At 35.1% G+C, this 22,110-nt stretch overlaps 1 protein-coding gene across 16 annotated transcripts in view; it reads right to left on the reverse strand.

Moving 5' to 3' along the window:
- The window catches only part of Nek11 (NIMA related kinase 11), a 341,889-nt gene that overhangs the window by 224,716 nt on the left and 95,063 nt on the right, over window positions 1-22,110 (reverse strand). For 15 of the 16 annotated variants that reach the window (XM_046431465.2, XM_046431459.2, XM_046431452.2 and 12 more), the window contains one exon: window positions 10,585-10,703. The exons of the other annotated variant lie outside the window; for it this stretch is intronic. In XM_046431465.2, coding sequence (XP_046287421.1) covers window positions 10,585-10,703 — 119 coding nt within the window. The remainder of the gene's footprint in view (window positions 1-10,584; window positions 10,704-22,110) is intronic. 16 annotated transcript variants of the gene reach the window in all.

A 22,110-nucleotide genomic window follows, 5' to 3' on the forward strand; every position in this document is an offset into this window, starting at 1 on the left:
AACTAAAAAACACAATTCCTAAATTAGACTTAGCAGACATATATAAAATATTTCAGCCATTGATGACTAAATACACTTTCTTCTCAGCAGCACATGGGTCCCTATAAAACAGATCATATCTTAGGCCACAAAGCAACTCTTAGTAAACACAAAAAAGTAGAGATAATACCTTACATTCTATCAGATGATAATGGAATGAAATTAGAAATCGACAATAAAATAAAACATAGAAGCTACTGTAACACCTGCAGACTAAATAATACCCTAGTAATTGACAAATGGATAGCAGAAAAAATCAGAAATAAAATTTAAAAATACTTAGAAGTAAATGAGAATAATGGCACAACATATCAAAATCTGTGGGATACTGTAAAGGCATAAGACGAAAGGTCATTGAATTGAGCTCCTTTACTAAGACAACAGAAAGTCACCAAATAAATAAACATAACCTAACATTACATCTCAAATCCCTATAAAAAGAAGAACAAATCACAACAAAAGCAATGGAAGACAAAAAAAATATTAAAATCAGAGCCAAAAATCAATGGAATTGAAACACAAACAAAAAACTAAAACAAACAAACCAAAAAAAAAAAAAAAACAATGAAACAAAAGGTAGTTCTTTGAAAAAAATAAATAAAATTGACAAACCCTTAGGCAAGCTAACAAAGAGAAAGAGGGAAAACTCAAATTACTAAAATTTATGATGATTAAGGAATATCACAATGAACACTACTGAAAAATAAATGATAATTAAAAACTATTTTGAAAATCTATACATCAATAAAATAGAAAATCATGAAGACATCAACAACTTCATATGATATGACATATCAAATTGAATCAGGAGGACATAGATAAATTTCCAACAATGAAATTGAAGATGCCATCAAAAGCCTACCAACAAAGAAAAGCCCAGGAGAAGATGGATTCTCAGCCGAGTTCTATCAGACCTTTGAAGAAGAACTAACACCAATACTCCTCAAAATTATTCCATGAAATAGAAAAGGAGGGAACCCTTCCAAAAATCATTCTATGAAGCTAGTATCACCCTGATACCAAAACCAGACAAAGACACATCAAGGAAAGAAAACTTCAGACCAATATCCCTGAAGATAGATGCAAAAATTCTTAATAAAAATCCTGGCAAATCACATACAAAAACATATTAAAAAGATAGTGCACCATGATCAAGTGTAGTTCATCCCAGCTATGCAAGGTTGGTTCAACATATGGAAATCAATAAATGTAATTCATCACATCGATAGACTTAAAGATAAGAATTACATTATTATCTCAATAGATGCAGAAAAAAACATTTGACAAAATAGAGCATCCATTCATGTTCAAAACCCTGGAAAAACTAGGGAACACAGGAACATATCTCAACATTGTAAAAGCTATATATGCTAAACCCAAGGCCAACATCATTCTCAATGGAGTAAAATTGAAAGCGGTCCCTCTAAAAACTGAAATGAGACAGGGATGCCCTCTTTGCACCACTCCTTTTCAACAGAGTCCTTGAAAATCTAGTCAAAGCAATTAGAAAAAAGAAAGAAATTAAAGGGATATGAGTAGGAAAAGAAGAGGTCAAATTATCTCTATTTGATGATGACATGATTCTATATTTACAAGACCCAAAAAAAATCTCCACCAGAATGCTTCTAGAACTTATAAACGAATTCAGCAAAGTAGCAGGATATAAAATTAATACCCATTCATCAATTTCATTCCTATAAACCAATGATAAATCAGCTGAAAGAAATTAGGAAAACTATCCTATTTACAATAGACTCAAAAAAATAAAATACTTGGGAATCAATCAAACAAAAGAGGTGAAAGACCTCTACATTGAAAATTACAGAACACTAAAGAAAGAAATTGAAGAAGACCTTAGAATATGGAAAGATCTCCCATGTTCTTGGATAAGCAGAATTAATATTTTCAAAATGGCCATACTACCAAAAGCACCATATAAATTTAATGCAATTCCTATTAAGGTTCTGATGACATTCTTCATATAGCAGTCATGAAGTTCACTTGGAAAAATAAAGGCCTAAAACAGCCAAAGCAATCATTAGCAAGAAAAGTAAAGCAGGCGGCATCACAACACCAGAACTTCAATTAGACTACAGAGCTACAGTAACAAAAAACAGAATGATATTGGCACAAAAACAGACATGAACACCAATGGTACAGAACAGAAAACACAGAGATATCCCCACATATATACAGTTATCACATACTAGACAAAGGCATCATAAACATACATTGGAGAAAAGATAGCCTCTTTAACAAATGGTGCTGGGAAAATTGGAAATACATATATAGTAGAATAAAATTTAACCCCTGTCTCTCATCCTGTATAAAACTCAACTCAAAGTAGATCAAGGACGTAAGCATTAGCAGAGACTCTCTGCCTACAAAAAGAATATGTAGGCCCAAATCCCCATCATGTCAGCTTAGGTACCGAGTTTTTCAACAAGAATCCTAAAGAGCAAAAAATAAAATCAAGAATAAATAAATGGGATGGAGATCAAATTATAAAGCTTCTTCTCAGTAAAGGAAATAATCAAAATGTGAAGAGAGAGCATACAGAATGGGAGAAAATCTTTGCCACCTGCACCTCAGATAGAGCATTGATCTCCAGGATATACAAAGAACTCAAAAGACTCAAAACCAAAAAATACAAGTAACCCAATCAACAAAAGGGCAAAGGAAGTGAACTGCACTTTATAGACAAAGAAATATAGTCAACAAATATATGAAAAAAATGTTCAACATCTCTAGCAATTAGAGAAATATAAATTAAAACTACAATGAGATTCCATCTCACTCTAGTCAGAATGTCAGTTATCAAGAATACAAGTAATAATAAACGTTGGCAAGTACATCGGGGGGAAAATTTACTTGCTGGTGGGACTGCAAATTGGTGCAACCTCTGAAAAGCAGTATGAAGATTCCTCAGAATACTTGGAATGGAACCACCAATTGACTCAGTTATTTCATTCCTCAATATATACCCAAAGGACTTAAAATGAGCATGTTTTAATTAGTTTTTTCACCACTATGACTAAAGGACATGAACAGAACAATTGTAGGGGAGGAAAAGTTTATTTGAGGGCTCACAATTTCAGAAGTCTTAGTCCATAAAAGATTGGCTCCATTCCTTGGGGCTTCAGGTGAGGCAGAACATCATGGTGGAAAAGGGTGGCAGAGGATAGCAGCTCACATGATGATCAGAGAGCAGAAGAGACTTCACTCTCCAGATACAAAAATATACCCAAGCCACACTCCAATTCCCACCTCCTCCTGGCACACTCTACCACTTCAGTTACCACTCAGTTAATTCCTATCAGGGGATTAATTCACTGATTTTAAAGCTATAACCCAATCATTTCTCCTTCAAACCTTCTTGCATTGTCTCACACATGAGCTTTTGGAGGACACCACATCTAAACCATAACAGCATAAGACAGTGACACAGCCACATCAATGTTTATAGCAACTCAATTCACAATAGCTAAGCTATAGAACCAACCTAGGTGCCCTACAACAAATGAATGGTTAAAGAAAATGTGAGAAAAAAAAATATATATATATACACATATATATACACACACACACACACACAATGGAATATTGGTTAGCCATAAAGAAGAATAAAATTATGGCATTTGCTGGTAAATGGATGGAACTACAAACTATCATACTAGGTGAAATAAGCCAGTCCAGCAAAAAAAAAAAAAGGCCGAATGTTCTCTCTGATATGTGGATGCTAACACACAATAAGGGTGTGAAGAGAGAAGAATAGAATTTCTTTGGATTAGACAAAGGGGAATGAAGGCAAAGCAGTTGGGATGGGATTAGGAAAGACAGTGAAACTCTACATCTTGTGCAACCACAAGAATGGGATACCAATTAGAATAAGTTATATTCTGTGTATGCATAATATGTTAAAATATACTCTGTTTATCAAAAAGAATACAGAAAAAAAATAGTTTATTTATTTTGTGCTTATAGTAAGCAAAAAATGGCTTCCAGCAAAAAAAAAAAAAAAATCTCAGCATATACTTTGTTTAATATCCATTCCTTTTAAGTATACAAATATCAAAGCCAGAAAATAATATGATAAAAAGAAACATAGGTGGCTTACATAAAATCTTTCTTCTAAATATCTCAAAGTACTTCTCCATCTGTTATTTCATGTGTCCCATATCGTATCTACTCAAGTGGTAAATCCCTCTCATTTCTTCATTTCATGACATCCAAGTGACCTGGTTAAGATTCAACAACAGTTTGTGCTAGACCTCCTATTTCCACTTCCTCCATCAGACCATTCTCCCTCAGTCTGCATGAGGGAGTGAAGGAGAGTCTGTGGAGGATTAGTCCCAGCCCACATTAGGACTTTGGAGAACATATGGACAATTCAACCTTCATCTTCCCTTAACTCTTAATAGTTGCTAAAATCTTGGCTCCCTTCCCTGAAGTTCCTTCATCTGACAGGGTCTCAGGGGAGCCCACAAACTCTTCTTGCCAAAGGTGCTAGTACACTAGTGATGGTACTCCTTGGTGATGCACAGCGCAGGCAGCCTCTGTTGCCAGTCTCTACCATATGCCCACACCCTGGACTCTGAGGTACCTGTCTGACTTTCTTAATATATGACATGTCATGATGATAAGCCCTCTAAGTTTTAAGGCAGGAGCTGGGTGAGGCTTTCCTCAAACTATTGGCTGTTGCCCACATAGCAGGAATGTGCCTACACCTGGTGCGGGAGTGAGTCTGCCTTGAAAAAATAAGTAACCTCAGGACATCCTCAAGAAGTGGGAACCAAGAGAAAATAAGAGTCTTAAGTAACAACAACTTCTCTCACAACTTTGCTCTGCTTTTCCATTTCCAAACCTGGGATAGGATTCCTCCTTCACCAGGCAATTTACTGACATAGATTCCGAGTAGGTCCCTTTCCTAGTAGCTCACTGAATTAAAAATAAGTTCTTTGCCACATGTGGTATGCACATCTAAAATCCCAGCTATTTGAGAGGCTGAGGCAAAAGGATCTGACAAATTTGAGCCCAGCCTGGGAAACACAGTGAGACCCTGTCTTAAAAGAGAGAGAGAGAGAGAGTTCTTCAGGCCATTTCACCAATCCCCACCCCCCACCCCACCCAGAGACTATTTTAGCCACTCTACCTCAATACCTCACCAACATGAGGGGCTAGGAGAGATGAGGAAGTCACCTTAGGTAAAGTGTCCAACCTGCTGTCTCCTCACTTTGAAAATGCCAAATTCAGTAAGGCTTCAAGACTACTAGGAAATGAACTCACTACAGAGCGACTACTCTGTCTTTTAACTTAAAAAATTGAGTCCAAGGAACTCCACATCTCTTCAACAAGAGTAAGATTTGTTCAACATTCTCAAAATAGCTTTTATTGAATTGTGATTATTCTCAGCTTTGTTTAAAAAAGGTTTTTTTTTTGTAGTTGTGAATGGACAGAACTTATTTGTTTATTTTTATGTGGTATTGAGGCTTGAACCCAGTGCCTCACACATGCTAGGCAAGTGCTCTGCCACTGAGCTACAGTCCCAGCCCTATTCTCAGCTTTTAACAGCATTATTTATGTGTTTATGCCATATGCTACATGTTTTGAATATTCCAAATATAAAAATAAACCAAATTAAAATGAGTGCAGGGGAGCTACAAAGTTGTGAACAAAATCTTCATTTCTTCTTGTTATCTTATTCCCCTTAGTTTTTTCAGGGTTGTCTTTATCTCCTCTGGTACTATGTAGTCAAGGTCCTCCGGAGAAACAAAACCAATATGTTATTTATGAATACAATAAATAATGCAAGTATGGAACATGAGAAGCCCCATAATTTGGCATCTGTAAGCTGGAGGGTCAGGAAAGCCAATGATGCAATTAGTTTGAGTCTGAAGGTTTGAGAACCACGTGAGCTAAAGTGTAAATCCCTGTACAAGTTGGGAGATGAGATGAGATGAGATGAGATAAAATGAGTTATTCCAGCTCAAACAGTGAGACAAGTAAAAAAGGAGTAAGTTCATCTTCCTCCATCTTTTGTCCTATTCAGGCCATTAATGGACTGGATGATTTCCACTCATACTGGGCAAGAAGATAGATCTACCTTATTGAGTACATTGTTTCAAATGCTAATTATGTTAGTCAACTTTCACTGGTGTGACCAAAACAGGTGAAAAAGAATGACTTGGAGGAGGTAAAGTTTATTTTGGCTTACCATTGCCTAGGTTTGGTCCGTGGTCTACAGAGTCCATTGCTCTGGGTCTAAGGTGAGGGAGAACACCATGGTCAAGGGTGTGGTAGAGGAGTGCTGCTCCATTCATGGCAGCCAGGAAGCAGAGAGAGGGAAGGGGGAAGGAGCTTTAGGGAAGATGTACTATTCTAGGGCATATTCCCAGTAACTCACCTCCTCCAGCCATACCCCTACCTGGCTACAGTTACCACCCAGTGCATTCAAAATGATTAGGTTATACCTCTCACAATCCAATCATTTCACCTCCTAACATTCCTGCATTAACAAAGAAGCTTGGGACAGGGAGCTCATCTCATAGCCAAACCATAACACTAATCTTACCCTGAAACACTCTCAAAGACTCACCCAGAAACAGTTTTTAATCTGGGCTCCCTGTTGCCCACTCAAGTTGACATAAAATTAGCCATAAATGCACTAAAATATTTTGCAGTGCATTAGCAAGAGTTGGCAAATCTAACCTCTTCATATGAATGTATTCTTTCTGAAGTAATCTCTTTAACTCCTATGTAAGCAATCTATGTAATTTTCAAAATATACTTTAATATATACTACAAACTGTATAAGAAAAAAGCTAAAGTAATGCTTTGTAGACAGACCTATTTTTATTGCTTATAGCCTGAAAGATGTAAAGCTGAGTGAACCATTATAGTAAGTTATATTTTTGTTCTCAAATATTCACACCTTTTGTACTTTGCAGTGAATGCTCCCTTTGGGAGGTAAAGTCATCCCCACCCCTCTGCTATTGTACTTGGTCGTGGCTTTCCCTGGGCAAAGGCATGTGAAACATAAAGGACTATTGTCATATCTGAACAAAAGCTCTAAGAGCCATTGAATGTTGCCCTCTCCTTTGTCCCTCTGCCATGAGAAAAGCAAGTCCAAATTAGGAGCTGGTTCTTCCGGTTTGGGTGGAATAATAAGACTGACATGCATAATAATAGAATATGAATATATGATAATATGAATAATAATATGAATAATAGAACAGACATGCAGATGACCCACTACTGCCAAAATGCAATATGAAAAAAGAGGAGACGTTGAGTTTTATTAACACAGCATGATTCCCCATCTTAGGAATGAGTTTTGTTGCTACATTCACAAGGTAACTTTTAGTGAACAGTGACTTTTCCTGGATCCTAATATCATTATTTATAGGCATTTATGCCACATGCTAAAAAAAAATCATTTGTTTGGATTTAAATGGTTTTTAAAACAAGTAATTAAGTGTGCTTATTTTCTGAAGGAACTATATCTTAAATACTAAATTAAATATTGAAAAATAACAGAAGTAAAATTAGTTCATATATTTATGACTATAAAAATATGCAGCATTTCTCCATTTAAGAATTATTCTGGAGTTTGGATCAAGATGAAGACACTTGCCTTCTCTGTCCCATTCAAAATTCCCCAAAATATAAAATATTACACAAGAGGGAACTCATAATGGTGCTAGGAAACAACAGTTACATATGGTCAAGAATTTTTAAAAAATCCCTGAGAGAATGCAAAAAGAGGAATCCAAAACCCAAAATACACATGGAGGAATCCTGCCTCTGATCTCTCCACCTACAGCAGCACCAGCGCAATACAACACCCTGCATAGCTTTTCTCACTTCTTTGTCTCACTCTTCCCACATGCTGGCTTCTGCTTCATGACATCATCTCCCAAATAAACTACTTATACACCAGACTTCATTTCAGGACTCTGATATTAGAGGAACCCAAACAAAGACAAGCCTTGATATTTCCTCAAGACCTAGAACCTCACTTCTAACTCCCTTATCACCCCCCTTTCTTTTTCTCTCCTCCTTTCCCTCATTCTCCATGTTCTTTCCGACATATTCACAATTAAACTCAACACCATTGTTTCAAAACTATCTAACTTATCACTCAACCAGGCAGAAAATCTCAGATTCATCTTTGACTTTCTTCTACCACATCTCACATAACCATTTAAATTTCAAGTCCAATCATTTTAATTTTAGTTAATTCTAATCCTTCCCAACCCTGCACACTGCTGCCACCTTGGTTCAGGTCTCATAAACTCATGCATGGATATTATAAACTCAGTTAATAACCAAAGTTCCCTCTCTCCTCATAATTTATCATCTAATCTTCCTGAAGCAAATGCTGGTCACATAGCTCCATTCAAAAGGCTCCTGTGGCATACAATGTGTATGCTACAAAATAAAGCTCTCTTGATCTCAACCTACCTTTGTCCATAACTTTATTCATTCATGCACTCCAAGAGCCTTTCTAACTGAACCACTACTACTCTAAAAGTGCCAGTTTCCCATCTTTGTGCCTTTGCTCACTCTGTCCCCCAAACCAAGAAAGCTCTTGACCCATCTTTCACCATATTCCAAACCTATGTTATATCAGATGCCAGCTCTTTCAAGAAGTTACATAGAGCTTAACCATTTGTAATCTTTTAAAATGTATAATATCTCAATATATATTATCTATTATCTAGCCTTACAAAGTTAGCAGGGAGGGTTCCAGTATTATCCCTATTATATAGATGAGGAAACAAAGGCTTGGAAAGATTATGAAACTTACCCAAGTTCATAATCTATTACATAGTAAAGACAATGAATCCTGGGCACCCACTGGGCTTATAGCTACATGAGTATGAGTTTTATCTCTGCTAGTTTACTAACAGTTCTTTAAGATTAGAATTTATTGTTAATTTATAACTAAGTAGTGAATGAATAAATGAACCTAAATTTAAAATTGGCATTTCCCCACCTATACATAAAAACTTTACAATAATTGATTGTTGTAATAGCAATAAATAAAATGCACCATCATTTGTTATCTAAATCACAAAGGATGGTATTTCTGATCCACAGATCCACAAATATCCAAATACTTAGTTGCATTTAATGGTATTCTTTGAATATTGAAGGATTACAAAAATATAATCCTCTCTTTTTAAAGCTTATTTTAAATTCATTTATTTTAATTATTTATTTCTCATTTTATTTATTTAATTATTACATAATTACTAAGCAGCCTCAAGTGCATCAAAAATTTTGGGGGTTGTTAAATCAACTAGATTTCAGTTTTATGTTTTGCATATGAAAGCCATAGTCTTGGGGTGTGTGTGTGTGTGTGTGTGTGTGTGTGTGTGTTTAGTTGTTTTCCTTATAAGTTAACAGCATAACTGGAAGTAGTTTAAAACAAAAAGGAACATCAATATGACTATATGTGCATGGAAGTCTACAGTCAGCAGCTTTGTGTAGTTTATTAAAAGGTAATTTTTATATTTATTCATAATTGTCTCAGGACATTTTGACATTAGCCCAATGATTGCTATGAGTTGTCAATGAATCAGTAACTATCTGCATCACCAAGCATGTGTTTCAGAAGACATATGTCAATTTACAGGATAATTTGATTACTTTTTATGCTATTAGAAAAAAAAGATGACACATTTAAGCAATCTGATATCCATGAATAGCCAGACCTTTGTGTAGCCTACAAATTACCACTTCTGATCAAGAAGAATGTTATCACATATAACATCACTCCCAAGGTGAGTGTTACCACAGGCACCTCAGACTATCCACTTTATCTGTGTATGTTCACCTTTTCAATTGCATCTGTATGATTTTGTGGATCTATAAGACATTTAAAATCCTATATATCTTACTTTTAACCTATAGAATAATCATAAAAAAGTTTTAAAATATATCATTGAGGGAGAGATGCTGAAGCAAATGCTGGTCTAGATAACTGAAACTCATAAAACATACTTTGACCTTCATTATCAGATATTTCACATCAAAATTGACTTTCTGTCTCAATATTTATCTCTGTGAGACCAAAGAATATCTTCCATATCAGTTACTTAGCTCTACTTGGGACATGGACCCAGCTAAACGTGCACTAATACATTCTAAGGTGACCACACAATTCATTTGTGGCATACCCAGGAATTTATAACTTAATCATGTTATAATATACAATGCATTCATAGTCTACTAAGATATCTGAGAATCAATTATAATTCACAGATGTCATATACAAGGAAATGTATTCAATACAAGTTTCTGTCTGTGTTCAGAGCCAATTTGATTTCTAGAACAATAAAAGTTATGAAAGTAAAACCTCTGGATATAATCATTCAACACTTTACTCAAGAAAAAAGAATAAAGATTTTTAAAAAGATGTCTCACTATAGCAACTTACCTTTCTGATGTTTGCTTTCAAATTTAATTAAAAAAATCACTTTTTAAACACAGACATGACTGTTAAAATATATTCTGATCCCCAGGAGCAAATGAACATACCTCTCATGCATGTAGTCAACTCCTAGCAACAGCTGGATAAACCATTCTCTTATTTGATTTTCTGAAAATATTTTCCCAGATCCTTTATATTCCTGAATTTTATAATCCAGATCTCGGCCCTAAAACAAAACAAAAAAAATCACCTTTCACATACATTTCAGTTAAGACTTAAGATTTTAAAGTCAAGCTTTTTTAATAATGGTAAATAAATAGCAGTCACTGTTTATCATAAAAAAGTGAGGCTTACTACTACTCGTAACTATCACTAATATTCCCTCCTTGACCAAACTCTAGCCAGGCTCCTATGAGCCCTCTTTTCAACTAAGCCTCAACTTTGACTGCTAAAGATTTGAAGAAACACTAATATCATTTCTAGCAATCCAAGTACCTATCCTTAGGATGACAGGAACCACCCCCTTAGAGTGTTTGCCTGAGAAAACACAGAGCAAAAGAGTTTACTGTTGATTCCAGAAAATACCTAAAGATAGGGCCCTTGTCTCCCTGAAGTCTTGGAAGGATGGAAGTCTAATTTTAATGATCTCCAGTGAGCAAACCCAATGGGTTTCACATGGGCCAACCTCCATTTTCCTGTTTTTGTAATCTGTTACTGCTCTAACTCTGCTCAGGATCCTGTAGTTCTCCCTCTCCTCCCCTCCATCCTCCCTGAAAACACCCAGTCACCTGTGCAGAAACTGGAATGGAATTCAGTTACTATCAGTTGCTACTGAATATAAACTAAATGTCTGCCTGTGTTTATCTGACACCACTCAAGGGTAAAACCTTTATACAGGAAAAAATTAACACACATACCTCCAACCAAAATCATTTTTATTACATTACCTAAATATGAACCCTAAATAGTACCCTTACATGAATATAAGTTAAAAATGTAAGTCAATAAAATTCAAATTGGTGACATTAATGTAAAGTGATGATGTTTTGATGAAACTAAATTGGTGCTTCCATATGCATTCAACACTGATTGTTATTACATTATTGTTATTATATCTATATATTATATATTATATTATATATAGATTCGAGTTTAACATATCTAAACTAACATGTATAGGTAACTGAATTTTCCTTTTTTCTATTTCCAGAAAAACTTTCAGGAACACAACAACTGTTGGAACTATTTGGGGTCCCAAACACATCATGTAAGCCTTTAGTCAGTCTCTGTCCTATCATTAACTGGTGACAGGTAAAGTTATGATACTTACTATTACTGCCCAAAACTAACTGCGATCCAAACTACAAAACTAGAAATTGCCTGCAGTGTCTAAGATCCTTTCTAATTATGATTGTATTTATGCATTTTAATTACCATAGAAATGAAAATAAGTGTTAACTCCTCTTAGAGAACCCTTATACCTGGTCCCTTTTATTTTATAACACTGAGAAACTAGAGACAATTGAGAAGTGTTTTCTGAAGAAAGGATAGGTTAAATGCAATTATGTTTGGTCTTTGTAGGATGTAAAACACAGGCCCCATGTAGAGGGAGAGAGGTCCTTGCCATGTCCACTGGAATCATGAAAGGAAACATGAAGCTACTCACAAACTATTTATGGCAGAGTCCTTATTAGAATCAAAGGAAAAGCATTTACAGGCAATGAGACAATCCAACTGAAATTACTTGTAATCAAACAACATGAGGTCAACTGACTAATTCACTTGTAATGCATTTTTTATTTCCTTTCAGGATACTGTGCAAATATTTGCTCAGTGTTTTCTCTCCTCTCACACAGAGCCATAACAAGTCAAAAGTATATCAAACATTTGCTTGCAGCCTAGCTCAGGCAGTTTCCTTCTGAATTTTTTTGAGCCAAGTAGATCAAAGTTTATTGTAATTCAAAAATACAGTGAATTCAATATTTGACTACTTAGCAAAAGACTATCATTTCCTTCTCATTCTCCACACCTACTTTTGCTCTCCTCTCTTAAAATTGTATCAGAATTCTATTGCATAATATAAGCTGTATTGTCATGTCTCTATAAGTTGTGCAAACATTTTTTTACAATAGAACATTATAATGTCCTGTAAAGTAGACATGAAAGTCCTTCAAACAAAAAGTGAAGTGTATAGATGCTTGTGTGTGTGTGTGTAGTGTGTGTGTGTGTGTGTGTGTGTGTGTGTGTTTCCAGTCCCATTTTGCTTTCTGACAAAGAGGACTATATCAAATCTTTCCCTCAAACAAAAAAAAAGTTTAAAACAAAAACAAATCTTCTTTCAATATCTCATAGATTTTTCTGAACATGGTAAAAATTCTTCAGTGGCAGAAATATAATAATCAACATATCAACATATCCTCATCTCCTTCCTGAATAGCTCAGAAGAGTGGGAAGGAAGGAAAAGAGGGGAAGAGATGGGAACAGAAAGGAGAGAAGGAAATCAAAAAAGGAAGAAAAGGAAAAAAGATAGGAAGGTAGAAGAGAGGAAGAGAAAAATAAAAACTGACCTTAAAGAAATACCAGGGGGGAGCTGGGGTTGTGGCTCAGTGGTAGAGCCTAGCACGGGTGAAGCACTAGGTTCGATCCTCAGCACCCACATAAAAATAAATAAATAAAATAAAGGTATTGTGTACAACTAAATGTATATATAGATAGATATAGATATATTTTAAAAAAAGAAATACCAATGGTGCACATCTGTAATCCCAGCAACTTGGGAGACTGAAGCAGAAAGATTGCAAGTTTAAAGCCAGCCTCAGCAATTTATCAAGACCCTCAGCAACCCTAAGACCCTGTCTTAAAATTTAAAAAATTATAAAAGAGCTGAGGATGTGGTAAAGTGCCCCTGGGTTCAATCCCCAATGCAAAAAAAAAAAAAAAAAAAAAAAAAAGCAATACCAGTGAAGTTGACTGATAGCTAATTGTATCAATCTGATCTTTTCACTTTAGGAAAGCTATGCACAAGCATAGTTATCTCTATAAATATGTCCTTCATGGATATAATTATCTGCCCCAAGTGTAATAATATTGAAATTTGGAGAAATTTGTGCATTAAATTGCATTCCTTTTAGAAATTTATCCCCAAATTGCAATACTGCTTTCCATTTTCTATTGTCATTTTAAACTGCATTATATGAACTTTTACACTTTTTTTTTTAACTTCTGTACTGTCTTCTTTGTGAGTGAGCAGAATTGCTTCCTCTGGGTAATCCTGCCATAATGATATCATACCATCTGGGCGACATTAATTGTTACTGCCAATCAACTCTTCACACTTTCTTCTCGTGTAGTGAGTAGAAGTTGTGTGCCTATTTCTTGCACTGATAGTAAAAGCACAATTTCCGCTAACTACATGAATACTTGTATAGACTACTGAGGGGGCGAAATGCATCTTCCATAATAAGTCTCAAAGTGAAATGTCAAAAGGAGATACACAAATTTCTCCTTACCACTGAGTAGAACCATATGAAGAAATTTATCAGTTCTTAGCATTAAGTAGAGGACAATGAGTCAATAGGGAGATGAAAAACCAAAAGGTTAAATTAATCTGAGAGCTAGGCCTTGCACACAAGTTCCTCCTACAATTTTCTTTTATATATTCATCTCCAAGAAAACCTATTTGTTTTGCATTTATCATGTTTTTAATAAACACACTAGATTATTTTTTAAGGATTTAAATAAGATAGAATACAAAAAATTATGCTTTGCTAAAACAAAGAAAGAAAATTTTGTGAAGCAGTCTGATTTTAACTCAGCAATATGAAAATAATTTATTTCTTAGTTTCTCTAAGCTGTCTTACAAATAACAACCAAATGTTTTTGATGAAATGGCACATTTCCGTTCTTGCTACAGTATCTGTAAATTCATTTTGGTTTCTTAACTTTGTCTTTGAGGAATATTTAATGGTGACTTTTATTGCTAAGACAAATTTAATGAAGATTATTGACTTGAACTTGAACCAATATTAATGTTGCCCTTACTCTATATTGCTGACAGAAAATGCTTTCCTTCACTAAAATCACCCCTCAAAAGTTATCGCAAAAGCTTTGATGTTAACTTCTAAGGTTTCAAAAAATCTGTAGCCTAAGCTGCCATTTGGTAGATTAATGGTATCTCCTTGCTTCCCTATCCCTAGTTAGCTGACATCAGATGGACTTTGAAATATCAAGACCTTGAAGAAACAAAGAATGACTCAACTACAGTGTTCTAAACCCCATCTTTGATTGCCATGAAAAAAGTTGTGAAAGGATTAGATTTTTAAAAATTAATCCATTTTTAAAGTTGTCAATAGAAGTACTTACAAGCAGTTTAAACCAAAGTACAGCATCCTCAGAAGAAGCCTGAATGCAACAAAGCTGAAATTCTAAAAGACTATATACAAAGGACAAAATCATCTCTATATCATTCTGCCCTATTTCTTCATTTTAAAATTAAAAAGCTTCCCTTATTAATTCAGTGAGTTGACATCTCAAAATGCATTTTTTCCATACCCTATTATATTTCCATCCTTCTAATGTATCTCAAATTTTAGTGTGCACCAGAATATCAAAATTTCTTGTTTATTTTAACTCAGCAGCATGAAAAACATTTATTACTTTGTTTCTCTTAAGCTATGTTCCAAATAAAAAACAAATGTTTTTGATGAAATGGAACATCTCAGTTTAAAAAGTTCTTAGTACAGTATTTGCAAGTTCATTTTGGTTTCTTCCCCCACCCCGCCCACTTTGGAAACACTTTATTGACTATTCTCCCTAGTTGGAGAATATATTTGTATGCAGATAACTAAGAAAAGTTCTCAGTTATTTTCTTTTTTATTGATTTTTTTAACAAAATGACAGTGGAATGCATTACAATTCTTACTACATGTATACAGAACAATGTTTGTATATAAAGTATGTTGACACCAATTCATGTCTTCATACATGTACTTTGGATCATAATGTCTATCACATTCCACCATCATTGCTAATCCCATGCCCCACTCCCTTTCCCTCCCAGTGGTTCCACTCCCAGTTTTCCAAGGAATCTCCATACTGCTTTCCATATTAGCTGTAATAATTTACAGTCTCACCAGCAGTGTATGAGTGTACCTTTTTCCCCACATCCTTGCCAACACTTATTGTTGTTTGTCTTCATAATAGCTGCCATTCTGACTGGAATGAGATGATATCTTAGAGTAGTTTTGATTTGCATTTCTCTAATTGCTAGAAATGATGAACAGTTTTTCATATATTTGTTGATTGATTGTATATCTTCTTCTGAGAAGTGTCTGTTCAGGTCTATTGGACGCAGGGTCTTTGGTTGTATTCCTAAATCCTTGATATATTTTGAGTTGAGTTTTGTGCATGGTGAGAGATAGGCATTTAATTTCATTTTGTTGCATATGGATTTCCAATTTTCCCAGCAACATTTGTTGAAGAGGCTATCTTTTCTCAAACTAAAAAGTTTCTTCTCAGCAAAAGAAATAATCTGTGAGGTGAATAGAGAGCCTACATCTTGTGAGCAAATTTTTACCCCTCACACACCAGATACAGCACTAATCCCTAGGGTATATAAACAACTCAAAAAGCAGAGCACCAAAAAAACAAATAACCCAATCAAAAAAATGGGCCAAGGACCTGAAGAGACACTTCTCAGAAGAAGATATACAATTAATCAACAAATATATAAAAAAATGTTCATCATCACTAGCAATTAGAGAAATGCAACTCAAAACCATTCTAAGATTTCATCTTACTCCAGTCAGAATGGCCGCTATTATGAAGACAAACAACAATAAGTGTTGGTGAAGATGTGGGGAAAAAGATACACTCATATATTGCTGCTGGGCTGCAAAATGGTGCAGCCAATATGAAAAGCAGTATGGAGATTTCTTGGAAAACTGGGAATGGAACCACGATTTGACCCAGCTATCCCTCTCCTCGATCTATACCTAAAGTACTTAAAAACAGCATACTACAGGGACACAACCACATAATGTTTATAACAGCACAACTCACAATAACTAAACTGTGGAGCCAACCTAGATTCCCTTCAATAGATGAATGGATAAAAAAAATGTGGCATATATACACAATGAAATTTTACTCAGCAATAAAAGAGAATAAAATCATGGCATTTGCAGGTAAATGGATGGTGTTGGAGAAGATAATGCTAAGTGAAATTAGCCAATCCCAAAAAAACAAATGCCAAATGTTTTCTCTGATATAAGGCAGCTGATTCATAGTGGGATAGGGAGAGGGAGCATGGCAAGAATAGACAAACTCTAGATAGGGCCGAGTGGTTGGAGGGTAAGGAAGTGGGCATGGGATTATAAATGATGGTGGAATGTGATGATCATTATTATCCAAAGCACAGGTATAAAGACACAAATTGGTGCAAATATACTTTGTATATAAACAGAGATATGAAAAATTGAGCTCTATATGTGTAATAAGAATTGTAATGCATTCCATTGTCATATATAAATAAGTAAATTTAAAAAAGAATTAATTCTCATATTGTTGCATGAAATATAAAAGGCAAACACTACCAAATTCATTCTATGAGCCAGTATCACCTGGATACCAAAAACAAATAAGGAAACATCATGGAATGAAAATTATAAGTTAATATCACTGATGTACCCAAAAGCAGAAATTCTTAACAAAACATTAGCAATTCATGTTCAAAAACATATTTAAAAGATTGTACATCATTATCAAGTTGGTTTTACTGTAGAATACAAGATTATTTCAAATCAATAAATGTTAGTCTATCACATGAATTAAGGACAAAAAAAAAAGATGTAGAAAAGGGCTTTAACAACACTTGTCCTCCATTCATGTTAAAAACCCTGAAGAAATTAGCGATAGCAAAAATTTACTTAAAAGTCATAAAGATTAACCAGGCATGATGGCACACTCCTGTAATTCCAGTGGCTCTGGAGGATGAGGCAGGATGATCATGAGTTCAAAGCTAGCCTCAGCAAAAGTGAGGCACTAAGCAACTCAGTGAGACCCTGTCTCTAAATAAAATACCAAATAGGGCTAGGGGTATGGTTCAGTAGTGGAGTACCTCTGAGTTCAATTCCTGGTATTCCCCCTCCAAAAAAAAGTCATAAAAATTATACATGATAAACCCGAAGCCAACATCATAATGAACAGGGAAAAACTGACAACATTTCCTCTGAAATAAGGAACAGAACAAACATGTCTGCCCTTACCACTCCTTTTCAATATAGTACTTGAAATTTTAGCAAGAGCCAATTAGGTAAGAAATAAAAGGGATACAAATAGAAAAGGAAGGAAGCAAATTATTGCTTTTCACAGAAAATATGATCTTATACTTGGAATATCCAAAAAACTCCATCACATGACTTCTAGAGCTAATAAATTCAGAAAAATAGCAGGATTAAAAAAATCAACATATGTAAATCATTAGCTTTTCTTTACATCAATAAGGAATCTGCTAAAAAAGAAACCAGGAAAACAAATCAATTTACAATAGCCTCAAAAAATACTTAGGGCCGGTATGCACCTGTAATCTCAGCAGCTCAGAAGCTAAACCAGGAGGATCAAGAGTTCAAAGCCAGCCTCAGCAAAAGTGAGGTGCTAAGCAACTCTGTGAGATCCTATCTTAAATAAAATACAAAATAGGACTGGGGATGTGGCTCAGTAGTCAAGTGCCCTAAGTTCAATCCCCAGTACCTACCCCACACACACACACACAAAAAGAAAAACAACTTAGGAATAAATTAAACCAAAGAGGTAAAAGACCTCTATAATGAAAATTATAGAACACTGATGAAAGAAAATAAAGATGACACTAGAGGATGGAAAGATCTCCCATGTTCATGGATAGGCGGAATTAATATTGTTAAAATGCCATACTACCAAAAGCAATGTACACATTCAGTGCAATCCTCATCAAAATACCAATGACATTCTTAACAGAACTAAACAGTCCTAAAATTCATATAAAAGAATTAAAAAACCAGAACAACCAAAGCAATTCTGAGCAATAACAGCAACACTAGAGGCATCATAATTACAGACTTCAGATTATACTTCAAAGCTATAGTAACAAAAACTGCAAGTTAGTAGCATAAAAACAGACATATAGACCAAAAGAATGGAATAGATGACACAGGGACAAACCCACATAGATAGTTATCTGATCCTTGACAAAGGTACCAAAAACATTTGTTGAAGAAAAGAAAGCTTTTTAAAGAAATGGGTAGCCCCCATTTAGAAGAATGTAGCTGGATTCCTATCTCTTACTCTGCACAACTCAACTCAAAGTGGATTAATAACCTAAGAATTAGGCCAAAATCTCTGCAACTGTTAGTAGAACACATAGGGTAAATATTCTAACATATAAGTGCAGGAAACAACTTCCTTAATAGGATTACTAAAGTTCGGAAAATAAAATCATAATAAATGGGATGGCAGCAAATTTAAAAGTTTGTGCATAGCAAAAAAAAATTAAAACTGTAACAAGGGAACCTACATAATGGGAAAAAGTCTTTAGTAGCTATTCTGACAGGGGTTTAATATCCAAAATACATAAAGAACTCAAAAACCTAACACCAACAAATAGCCTAGTCAATAAATGGGCAAATAATCTAAGCAAACATTTCTCAAAAGAAGAAATACAAATGGCCAACAAATACATGAAAAAATATTCATCAGAGAAATGCAAATCAAAACTATACTGAGATTTCACTCCAGTTAAAATGGCAATTTTTAAGAATATGAGAAATAATAGATGCTGGCAAAACTGTGGGGTGTGGGGAAGAAACACATATACTCTTAGTGGGATTATAAATCAGTACAACCACTATGGAGACTAGAACTGGAATCATCATATGATCCAGCTATATCACTCCTTAGTATTTATCCCAAAAGAACTGAAGTCAGCATCCTAGAGCAATACATGCATAAACATGTTTTTTAGCAGTGCAACTCACAATAGCCAAGTTATGGAAACAGCCTATGGAACCTACAGATGAATGGATAAAGAAAATGTGGCATATACACACAACTGAATTTTACTCAGCCATGAAGAACATAATTATGTTATTTTCAGGAAAATAGATGGAACTGGAGAACATCATGCTATGTTAGATATGCCAGACTCAAAAAGTCAAGGGTCATATGTTTTCTCTCATATTCAGAAGTTAGAAAGGAAAAAAAAAAATAGAAAGAAAAGTGACCTAATGAAAATAGAAGAGAAACCAGTATTAGGTAAAGGGTATCAGGGGAGGAAGAAGCAGAGGAAAGAGGATGTGCAGGAAAATGAAATAGATCAATTTATGCTATGTGCATGTACAGATAGATATCACAATTAATCCCACTATTATGTATAATGATAACACATTAATAAAATGCTTTTTAAAAAGGTGATATATTAGATTCCCAAATCATATCCTATGCTATTCTACCTCTGAGACTTTTATCACATTGTTTCCCTTAACTACAAGTCCTTGTCCCATATAAGTTGACCAAACCTTCTCATACTTCAAATTCAAATATAATCTGCCAGTCCCTGCAATCAGAATTCATTTCTTTCTTTATTAACTGCAACAGTGCTTCAATCACACCCTTTCCACGATACCATATTACCCCTTACATTTTCACCATTGATATAAATGACTCATTTTAGCCTACCAGACAAGTTCATTAAATAAATATTACCAAATTATGTCTGTTATCCCATACTATGCGTAGGAATTGTATCCAACACAGAGTTAAGACTCGGTAATGGCTTTTGGAAAGACACTTAATTACTGCTGCCCCTGTGAACTTCAAGCTCAGAAGGAACCAATAAATAATCTAGAAAACTAATTTATTCAGAAACAATGAGAACTGGAATTGCCAAGGCAACAGGGAGCTCATGTCAGTTTAAGGAGCATATCTTTCTTTTAGAAAAGGCATGCATCAGAGGCCAAATTGGAACCAGAAGGTTGCTCAGGGCGCCAGGAGAATGAATTGGGTGACTTTTATGAGTAACAGCAACAAGTTTGGTGGCTTAATCATAAAACTACACCCAGAACCAGAGGTAGAATTGCCTATACTCAGGATCTGGGTGTCATCTTTGCTCAGTGGTACTTAAACTTTGGCTCATTTTTCTTTTGTGACTGTTGGTTTCCACACTAACCATTTTCTGTTTTTTTGCAGTTCACAGCCTTGGCTGCATATTAGAATCACCTGGAGAGATTTCAACAATCCTTTTGGCTGAGCAATGCCCCACAGCAAATAAATTAGATTTTCTGAAGGTGGGTCTTGGACCCAGGAGTTTTTGAGTTCTACAGGTGATTCTCATGTGTAGTCAATGTTTATAACTACATTGATATAATTTTGTGTAGCAAGTTAATATCACCAGAGAATAGAGGAGTCCAACCTTTACTGCTTTGTGCCCAAATTCCATATGTTCTTCCCACAACTGTGCCCCTCTCTCCTGAATATATGTGACCTTACCTAATCTCTATTGTGTCTACTAATCCTAAGCTTTCTGAGGATGTCTTCTCCTTAGCCAAATGAAAGACCTTTGGGCTATATTTCACAGGTCTCTAGTTCAGTACATTGTTAGGTACCAGCCAAATAAGTAGGACAAATTACTTTTGATATATATGATGGGTGGGAGTACCCAATATTGTATCTTTTTTTCACCAGTGTTTTACAGAAATGAGGTAGGAAGAAGCTAGAAGCAAAATGACGTAGAATTAATAAAAGAGGGAAAAGTCTTGAGTGCTAACTTCTTTGTGGTCCACTATGTAGGATTATGATGTGACAGAAAAATTAATCAGGAAAAAGTCAATCTCACATTTTGAGAGTCTGAGATGGCTTATATGATGAATGTTGTGTTGAGCACCATACAAGATAAAAATGCTATGAGAGTTGGGGACAGAGTGATGGGGAGTTACTTTCAGTCAGAAGATCATGGGAACTTTTGTTTGTGGGAGAAGAACCATGCTTATGGGAGCCTTTGGTTATAGGAGAGGGGGAACCAGAATTCACACTGGGCCTGGGATGCTGGTTAAAACTTGAAGATTTGGGGCTAAGAGGAAAGACGCTGGGATAGGAAATGACCTAAGCAGAGATGAAAATGTATGAATCCATGGAGAAAGAAAATGGGACAGCAAGTAATTACACTTCCTCCACAACAGAAAAAAACAATATCTGAAGTACTCTGCCTCTTTGGTAGTTTAGGAACTATATCACATCAAAGATGTGGTTAAATTTTGACAAGTTGTGAGAGTTTGGTCATTTGCTTTTTTACTCCCATAATATGAGGTGATGTCTCCCAAAGGATTGGGTAGTAGATGTAGAGGCTTCATGAACGCATTTACATGTTTCAGTCTTGAAAGGTCTCAAATTAAATTACACATAAGGGAACTTGGGGATAAAAATATCATCCATTTCACTGATGATAACAATATTTTATACGGTGCAAGTTTGGCCGCCTGCCATTTCCTGTAGCATTATTTTACCTTAATAAAAAGAAGATAATGTCAGACCTGTACAAGTAAATTTGTGTCTGAAACTGAGAAATATCTCTGCTAAAGAGAGTGGAGCAATCTGCACACGTC

The sequence above is a fragment of the Marmota monax genome, unplaced genomic scaffold (assembly GCF_021218885.2).
Source record: "Marmota monax isolate L192 unplaced genomic scaffold, Marmota_monax_Labrador192_F-V1.1 WCK01_AAM20220418_F8-fsc00022, whole genome shotgun sequence".
In the NCBI taxonomy this organism is placed as follows: Eukaryota; Metazoa; Chordata; class Mammalia; order Rodentia; family Sciuridae; genus Marmota; species Marmota monax.